At 40.8% G+C, this 9,752-nt stretch overlaps 1 protein-coding gene across 2 annotated transcripts; it reads right to left on the reverse strand.

Moving 5' to 3' along the window:
- Nucleotides 1–994: 994 nt before the first annotated feature.
- On the reverse strand, nt 995–9,613 carry LOC110537772 (cornifelin homolog A). 2 transcript variants are annotated; one of them, XM_021624147.3, is made up of 5 exons: nt 9,349–9,613; nt 8,944–8,990; nt 8,501–8,742; nt 7,994–8,130; nt 995–1,666 (listed from the first exon to the last, which is right to left on the reverse strand). In XM_021624147.3, the coding sequence occupies exons 1-5, from the start codon at nt 9,355–9,357 to the stop codon at nt 1,535–1,537; spliced, it is 567 nt and encodes a 188-aa protein (XP_021479822.2). In that variant the 5' UTR covers nt 9,358–9,613; the 3' UTR covers nt 995–1,534. The 2 variants fall into 2 exon arrangements, with proteins under 2 accessions (XP_021479822.2, XP_021479823.2); XM_021624148.3 differs by having other exon boundaries at nt 995–2,782; nt 9,349–9,553.
- Nucleotides 9,614–9,752: the final 139 nt, after the last annotated feature.

Below are 9,752 nucleotides of genomic sequence, written 5' to 3' on the forward strand. Positions count from 1 at the left end.
CAAGTATACAGTACCAGTCAAAAGTTCGGACACACCTACCCATTCCAAGGTTTTTCTTATTTTTACTATTTTCTACATTGTACAATAATCGTGAAGACATCAAAATGTGGTATTTTACCAAATATTCTGTATACCACCCCTACCTTGTCACAACACATGATTGGCTGAAATGCATTAAGAAAAGAAATGCCACAAGACATTTTAACAAGGCACACCTGTTCATTGCAATGCATTCCAGGGGACTACCTCAAGAAGCTGGTTGAGAGAATGCCAAGCGTGTGCAAAACTGTCATCAAGGCAAAGGGTGGCTCCATGGAAGAATCTCATATAATTCACTTTTTTGGTTAATACATGATTTCATATGTGTTATTTCATAGTTTTGATGTCTTCATTATTATTCTACATTTTTTTTTTTACCTTGAATGAGTAGGTGTCCCCAAACTTTTGACTGGTATTGTATATTACCAACATTACCATAGATGGTAACTTTGGTAAAATACCAGTAGCTCTGCAACCCTAGCGTTCCCAGCTAGCCATCCTCTTCACAGGCTGTCATATAGACTGCTGTTCTAATCCAAGGAGATTAAATGGCAAGGATTATTTTGATACTTACACTTCCTTTTATGAAATCATTGTAGCAGACTTTTAAAATGAGTTCCGTATTCAACATATAATGCTGTATGAAGCAATAAACAGTCGATGTACATCAGACCAAAGGAACTTGGGTTTGGCTGGTGTAGGTCATCATTGTAAATAAGAATTTGTTTTTAACTGACTTATCTAGTTAAATAAAAGGTCAAATAAAAAAATACATCAATAACCTTTCACAAATTGCATACTCAGCCTTTAGATAAATCCCAGCTTTGTAAATTAATAACATTTTCATATCCTGGTGCTGACTAGCAAGAGGTTTAGAGAGGAACGTACAAAATTAGATTAACGTGATTGTCAGCCGCAGGGTATTGTCATAGATAAAATGAGAAAATAAAACAAATACGCAAATAGGTTTTTATTATTTCATGGCGTGCATGGATTGCTTCATAAACTTGGCTGTGAACTTAATTTACAAACATTTATAACCCTTGTCTGGTAAAGTAGCTCTGATGTTACAGATACTAAATGGGCTAAAACACTAAACCTACTGCAAGTCCCCACTCCCAAATAAAATAAAATTATCCCTAACCAAATGGATCTTGACTCAACCAACTCACCATCCATTTAACATATACAGACTCGTCTTTAACAGGAAAGTCTTCAGAAACCTTGGATAATGAGAGCTCATAAGAAACCAAATGGGCACCTGTAGTATGATGACCCTCAGACATCTGCAATAATCAACATAAACATCTGTGACATAGTAATATGCAGACACATGTGATGTACAAAGGAAGTGACATGAGCCTATGAAGGTTCTATACACAGCCAAGGTTGTTAGATACCAAGGTTAGGTCATGAATATTCTAATATCACATAACATACATGCATGCGATGTTGTCCTAACCTGGATTAATGAACCTAGTGCACAGCCATGTTGTCAGGAGCACTCCAGTGCAGTGGACACCTGGTAGGTCTGGCTCTTCATCCTCCTCTTCATCTCTCGGATCATCTGACAGATGGCCAGGGGGTAGCAGCAGTACACCGTGGTCCAGTCCTCACAGACACTGCCCTACACACACACACACACACAGGGCCTGGTCACATTTGGTCTCTGGTGAAAGGGTGCTTAGCTATCTTAAGCCTGGCTGCAGAACAAATGTGGTGGCATGGTCTTTTTCTGAGTCTTTTCAAAACAAATCATAAACAAATTGCCAACCGCATGCCATACAAAATAAATAAAGTGATCAACTGTTAGTAGAGAGAGCGAAAGTAAATGTGAGTGAAACATTTCATTGTACACAAGCAAAGTCCAACCTAAATATCTTGAGTGAACACTGCTTTTGTGCCCATGACACCACCCACTGGGCACACACTGATTGAATCGTCGTTTCCACATAATTTCAATGATATTACAGTACCAGTCAAATGTTTGAACACACCTACTCATTCAAGGGTTTTTCTTTATTTTTATTATTTTCAACATTGTAAAATAATAGCGAAGACATCAAAACTATGGAATCATGTAGTAACCAAAAAAGTGTTAAACATCTAAAAAAATATATTTTATATTTGAGATTCTTCATACTAGCCACCCTTTGCCTTGTTGACATCTTTGCACACTCTTGGCATTCTTTCAACCAGCTTCATGAGGTTGTCACCTGGAATGCATTTCAATTGGGGCCAAGTGGTTAGAGCGTTGGACTAGTAACCGGAAGGTTGCAAGTTCAAACCCCCGAGCTGACAAGGTACAAATCTGTCGTTCTGCCCCTGAACAGGCAGTTAACCCACTGTTCCTAGGCCGTCATTGAAAATAAGAATTTGTTCTTAACTGACTTGCCTGGTTAAATAAAGGTAAAATAAATAAAATCAACAGGTGTGCCTTGTCAAAAGTTAAGTTGTGGAATTTATTTCCTTCTTAATGTGTTTGAGCCAATCAGTTGTGTTGTGACAAGGTAGGGATGGTATAGAGAAGATAGCCCTATTTGGTAAAAGAACAAGTCCATATTATGGCAAGAACAGCTCAAATAAGCAAAGAGAAACGTTAGTTCATCATTACTTAAAAACATGAAGGTCAGGCAATCCGAAACATTTCAAGAACTTTGAAAGTTTTTTCAAATGCAGTTGCAAAAACCATCAAGCGTTATGATGACTGGCTCTCATAAGGACCGCCACAGGAAAGGACGACCTAGAAAATACGGAAGATACGTTCATTAGAATTAACTGCACATCAGATTGCAGCCCAAATAAATGCTTCAGAGTTTGAGTAGACACATCAACAGATCAGAGGAGACTGTAAATCAAACCTTCATGGTCGAATTGCTGCAAAGAAACCACTACTAAAGGACACCAATAAGAAGAAGAGACTTGCTTGGGCCAAGAAAAACGAACAATGGACATTAAACTGGTGAAAATCTGTCCTTTGGTCTGATTGAGTCCAAATCTGAGATTTTTGGTTCCAACCGCTGTGTCTTTGTGAGACACAGAGTAGGTGAACGGATGATCTCCCCATGTGTGATTCCCACCATGAAGCATGGAGGTGTGATGGCGTGGGTGTGCTTTGCTGGTGACACTGTCTGTGATTTATTTAGAATTCAAGGCACACTTAACCAGCATGGCTACCACAGCATTCTGCAGCAATACGCCATCACATCTGGTTTGCGCTTAGTGGGACTATCATTTGTTTTTCAAAAGGACAATGACCCAACACACCTCCAGGCTGTGTAAGGGCTATTTGACCAAGAAGGAGAGTGCTGTATCAGATGACCTGGCCTCCACAATCACCCAACAGGCTAATTGAGATGTTATGGAATGAGTTGGACCGCAGAGTGAAGGAAAAGCAGCCAACAAGTGCTCAGCATATGTGGGAACTCCTTCAATACTGCTGGAAAACCATTCCAGGTGAAGCTAGTTGAGAGAAAGAGTATGCAAAGCTGTCATCAAGGCAAAGGGTGGCTACTTTGAAGAATCTCAAATATAAATTACATTTTGATTTGTTTAATGCTTTTTTGGTTACTACATGATTCCATATGTGTTATTTCATAGTTTTGATGTCTTCACTATTATTCTACAATATAGAAAATAGTAAAAATACAGAAAAACCCTTGAATGAGTAGGAGTGCCCAGTAAGGTCATCTCTTGGGTCTCTAAGCCTTTAGGGGCAATATCTACTAAGCTAACATTTGCAATTGTTTTAAGACTGTCATACCGTGGATCATTTAGCTATTTGATCTTACATTTTAGGACCTCTGTAGGTATGAAAACAAATATTACAAAATTATTTGATGAAACATTGGATTTGGCCTTACTGTTGTAGCCATAGAAACGCATTGAATAACACATTCATACATGACAAAACTGATAGTAAAAAAACACATCAAAAGGAACTGTTTTTTTCAAGTGTCTGTCCTATATCTGAGAGATAAGAAAGCTCAGGAACATCTATACAAAGTGGCAAGAAAAACTATTTTAACCCTTTGGAATTACCTGGACTTCTGCATAAGTTGGTAATAAAATTTGATCTGATCTTCATCTAAGTCACAACAATAGACAAACACAGTCTGCTTCAACTGATCACACACACAAACAATTACAAGTTTTCATGTCTTTATTGAACACACCGTGTAAACATTCACAGTGCAGGGTGGGAAAAGTATGTGAACCCTTGGATTTAATAACTGGTTGAACCTACTTTGGCAGCAATAACCTCAACCAAGCGTTTTCTGTAGTCGTGGTTCAGACCTGCACAATGGTCGGGAGGAATTTTGGACCATTCCTCTTTACAAAACTGTTTCAGTTCAGCAATATTCTTGGGATGTCTGGTGTGAACAGCTCTCGAGGTCATGCCACGCATCTCAAATCGGGTTGAGGTCAGGACTCTGCCTGGGCCACTCCAGAAGGCATATTTTCTTCTGTTGATTTACTTCTGTTTTGTGTCGTCGTTCTGTTGCGTCACCCAATTTCTGTTGAGCTTCAATTGGCAGACCGATAGCCTTACATTCTCCTGCAAAATGTATTGATGAACTTGAGAATTCATTTTTCCGGCAGTTATTGCAAGCTGTCCAGGCCCTTCGGCAGCAAAGCAGCCCCAAACCATGATGCTCTCTTCACCATACTTTACAGTTGGGATGAGGTTTTGATGTGGTGTGCAGTGCCTTCTTTTCTCCACAGTGTTGTGTGTTCCTTCCATACAACTCAACTGTATTTTCATCTGTCCATAGAATATTTTGCCTAGTAGCGCTGTGGAAGATCCAGATGCTCTTTTGCGAACTTCAGACGTGCAGCAATGTTTTTTTTGGACAGCAGTGGCTTCTTCCGTGGTGTCCTCCCATGAACACCATGCTTGTTTAGTGTTTTACATATCGTAGACTCATCAACAGAGATGTAAGCATGTTCCAGATATTTATTTAAGTCTTTAGCTGACACTCTAGGATTCTTCTTAACCTCATTGAGCATTCTGCGCTGTGCTCTTGTAGTCATCTTTGCAGAATGGCCACTCCTAGGGAGAGTAGCAACAGCGCTGAACTTTCAATTTATAGACAATTCGTCTTACCATGGACTGATTGATGAACATCGAGGCTTTCAGTGATACTTTTGTAACCCTTTCCAGCTTTTTGCAAGTCAACAATTCATATTCTTGGGTCTTCTGAGATATTTTTTGTTCGAGGCATGGTTCACATCAGGCAATGCTTCTTGTGAATAGAAAGCTCAAATTTTGTGAATATTTTTTATGGGGAATGGCACCTCTAAAAAATATCTCCAATCTCATCTCAACGATTGTACTCCAGGTCAGCTGACTCCTGACTCCAATTAGCTTTTCGAGAAGTCATTTGTGTAGGGGTTCATATACTTTGTCAAACATACACTGTGAATGTTTAAATTATGTATTCAACATGGACAAGAAAAATACAATAATTTGTGTGTTATTAGTTTAATTTAAGCAGACTGTGTCTGTTGTTGTGACTTAGATGAGTTGTTATGACTTAGATCAGATCAAATTTTATGACCAATTCATGCAGAAATGTAGATAATTCCAAAGGGTTCACATACTTTTTCTTGCCACTGTACTCAAATTTGACCCCTTTAGTTTTGGCACATTCTACAGTATCTCCTATTCATTTTCACTGTCCGGTACTGGGTTACAGTCAGAAGAGTTTTACGAAACAGCCGCCATATCCGTGTTCCTGAGAGTCTTAGTTTGATGGTGGGGTCCAAATCGTTTCTGGCTCAAACCGTTCGGACTTCAGATGTTTTTGTGAAAAGTAACCTTTCTGCATCCTCTCATGTCTGACAAACACCGATTTTGGGAAAGGCCTGTCTACCGCATAGGCGATTGGCCAACACCAGCGGATTCAGTGGATTGAGACGGAGCCCATGCAAAGAAACAGGAAGTCTCTAGCGTCAACACACTCAAGGTCATACTCAAACTTTTGCTTACACCCAGGGTCCATACTTGCGAACATTACAAAAAGTTTACGTTTAAATAAACATTCTGCCAATTAAAGTAGAATGTGTTAAAACGCTGCATGTTATCTGTTCCCATTAGATTACATGGCACATTTAGACCTATGCTAACCTGACCTCCTGGCAGTGATTATGTACAATTCTGCATCAGCCTATCAAAGACAGACTTTAAATCCACCAACCAATGGTATTTGAGAGTTTGGGACAATAAGGTTCTATCTGCAAAAAGATGATTGAGTTAATTGGCTTTAAAGTTCCGAACCCTTATTGGTTTAAATGCTGCAATTTTTATCTTGTATTATTTTGAACTTAACATGAATTTGGGTATTTAGAGTACTATATAGGTAGAGAACATTGGACAGAACAAGGCTGTCAATAACAACACTTTGACAAAGATGCAGATACAACTATCCAAGCTATCCATTTCTGAAAATAGGTCAACTTGGCCATAAGAGGGATATTTTAAGGTATTCTTTTGTTCCACTTGGCCAATCACAATTGTAGTGTGACAATATCTCATGGTGCATCCTTGACTAGGCTACGAGCTACTAATGTTCAAGAGGCAGGTTTTTGCACATATGACAAAATCCCACGTTTTTACTTATCCGTTTCAAAACACATCCATGTGCTTTTTTGGGAAAAATATAAAATGAGATCTATACAACAGTTAAGTGTATCCTACATTGTAAAAAAGGTGGAAGAGCCTTATGGTCTTGGCAAATAGCTGTCATGTAGCTCCATTACAACCACTGCCAGGTGGCATACAGTACACCACTAAACAGGTAAATTGTTAATCAATTGGATACATTAACTGTGGGTTTGAGGTCCTCAACGCTCGATTCAAATTACGCATATGTGACGAAGTGGATGATTCTAATAATGTATATAAAACATTGTACACGTAAGTGCAGCGTGCACATCTATGTAATATACACAGTGTAAACAATATTAGGTACACCTGCTCTTTCCATGACAGGCTGGCCAGGTGGGATCGAGGTGAACGCTATGATCCCTTATTGAGGTCACTTGGTAAATCCACTTCAATCAGTGTAGATGAAGGGGTGGAGACATGGACAGGATTTTAAACCTTGAGACATGGATTGTGTATGTGTGCCATTCAGTGGGTGAATAGGCAAGACAAAAGATGTAAGTGTCTTTGAACGGGGTATGGTAGTACAGTAGGTGTCAGGCTCACCGGTGTGAGTGTGTCAAGAACGGCAAGGCTGCTGGGTTGTTCACACTCAACAGTTTCCCATGTGTGCATCAAGAATGATCCACCACCCAAAGGACATTCAGCCAACTGAGGGTCAAAAGGGTTGCAACTCAATATTACTAAGGTGTTCCTAATGTTTTGTACACTCAGTGTTTGTAGGCCTAATAAACTTGATTATTAGCAGTGCTTGTCTATAAGGCTATAGAAAGATGCAGTTCCTCATTAAATGTATTCTTAATCTTCATTTTCAATGTGTTGGCTGCACTTCCCTTCACTACACACTAAATGTAATTCTACATTTCAAAGGGAAAAAAACAATACCTCACCTGGGAGTCAAACTTGTAGCAAACTGCAAAAACTACCAGGAGCCAGGCTCACTACACTGTCATTCCTCCAGTTGAAATTTAGTACGTGTTTTAGTACCTTCGATTAGCAGATGGTGTCGTTTGATATCTGTCAAGGACGCTCTCATGGAAATGTTCGATCACATCCAACTACATCAACATTTGTAATTGGCTGATGCTTAACTTTCTACAGGAAATAATGACTGCCGGCTGGTGAAGTTTTTAAATTTTAAACTTAAAACTTTTTCGAAACGCTTGCAAGTTTGGACCCACAGTGTTATATTTAATCAAACGTGACGACGTCGCCAATTTCCACACGGACATCGACCTCAATAACACCCAATAAACCTCCTCTTCACTATTGCGTAACAATCCTCACCCGTATCTTGTATCTCTCCCTGATGCCCACCCGCATGGCAAACGTGGAGCCAGGAAGCAGGGGCAAACACAGACACTCCCCATAGTGGTGGGCCAGACTCAGGTCCAGGCAGCAGGGCACAAAGGCCCCTAAGAGACCTGCATGGGCAGAAAGAGAGAAACACAGGGCTAAGTTTAGTTCTCCGCAATTCTCCACAAGACAGTAGTAGTCGGTTAGACAACTTTAACTTAAAATACATGTTTAGCAACCCTACAGAGTGTTGATAGATTTGATGTGGTATCATACAAGAGAATCGTCATCTCCATGATAAATCCTCCATAAAAAACACGGAATTTCCTTAATTAACAAAAGGTAGAGCATAACAGGGAGTAGGCCCATGTAAGACAGCAGTATAGCCATCCACCATTTGACCCGTTCAGTTACCCAAACTGGTAACTTTGACTTTCACACTTAGCCCGAGTGTGTGTGCAATGCAGTGAGATAAGCCCAGGGCTATGTCTGCCTCACATGTAGTCTTGTCTCCACACACGTTGAACAGGCTGCTGTTCCAGTCCCCTCCAGTCTGAGTGATCGTGGTCACTGTCGTCTTGGTTACCCCCAAGCCAGGCTGCGTGAGAACGGGAAGTTCCATTGCAGCAGCAGCACTCTGTGGGTTCCAACCTGCACTTCCTGTTCCTATGTCCCAGCCCCCGGCTTCCTCCTCATAACCTGGGGCCTGCTGCAATGCTGCTTTGGTGACTGGTGCACAACTGAGATAAACAAAGACAAACAGAAACGGCAGTGGCATTTAAAGTATAGAAAGTAATGTAGGATTAGCAGTACTGCAATGTGGCTCGAATAGGGGTTAAAAATAAATAAACATAACACCTCAAAAAGGGCTTAAGAACATGTTGGAATGACGTATCACACCCAACAATGGTAATCTCTACTGATAAGGGCCAAACACTTACTGGTCTGTGGTGGCTGTGACTATGGCATCCTCCATGCTGACTGCTCCCTGTCAGGGAAGGAGGGGGGGGGGGGAGAGACTGGGTGAGCGTCCCACTAAGATGGGGTATGCTCTTCCAGATAGGGCTGGAGCGCAGCAGCCCTGCCAGTGGCTGCTCTGGGAAGATAACACATTTTGGTCCTCCTTTTTTAGGGGCTCGTAACGCCCTCTTCATACAGTGCAAATGGCACACCACCAGTGTAAGGGCCAAGGCCAGGCCAGAGCTAGCCAGCCAGCTAGAGAGCCTGCGGATGAGAAGGTTCATACCCCCAACAGAGACAGCTCTTCCCAAGATAAAGAATACTCACCCAGGCATTGACAGCAGTGCCAAAAAGAAAATCATTGTAAAAGAAAACACACTACTTACCTTAATCATAGACACCAGCTACGTGCTACCAGAGAGCTGTAGTAACAGCAAATGATTCGCTCACAACCAAAGACACACACTAAGCGAGCGTCTGCATGTACTCTTGTGGTTGCTGCCTTAAAGCATTTCCTCTTAATGAGCGCACATCGACCTGATCACATCTGCTTTTTTTGGTGCCGTCTTTGACAGTAAATAACAGTATGACAGTAATGGGCTAGGGAGGCTCAGTCAAATAAGAAACATCTCACCATGATTCTCTGAACAGTTGAGAACATTTCCTGTTGAAAGCAAAAAAGCATTATGTTTCTATAAACACACACTACAAAGTAGAGACAGAGGTAGACCATTTCAACTACATGACTGATTTCCAAAGGGGATTTAATTAGCTGTGCTCACACTGCCAG

Source organism: Oncorhynchus mykiss, chromosome 12 (genome assembly GCF_057628025.1).
Source record: "Oncorhynchus mykiss isolate SJ-2025 chromosome 12, ASM5762802v1, whole genome shotgun sequence".
NCBI lineage: Eukaryota > Metazoa > Chordata > Actinopteri > Salmoniformes > Salmonidae > Oncorhynchus > Oncorhynchus mykiss.

What these genes read in the sequence shown, in the direction of transcription:
- LOC110537772 (XM_021624147.3), bottom strand. An exon ending in GTCACAGCCACCACAGACCA is followed by an intron (nt 8,743 to 8,943) that starts GTAAGTGTTTGG and finishes TGTTTATCTCAG; the next exon opens with TTGTGCACCAGTCACCAAAG. An exon ending in GGGAGAGATACAAGATACGG is followed by an intron (nt 1,667 to 7,993) that starts GTGAGGATTGTT and finishes GTGTGTGTGTAG; the next exon opens with GGCAGTGTCTGTGAGGACTG.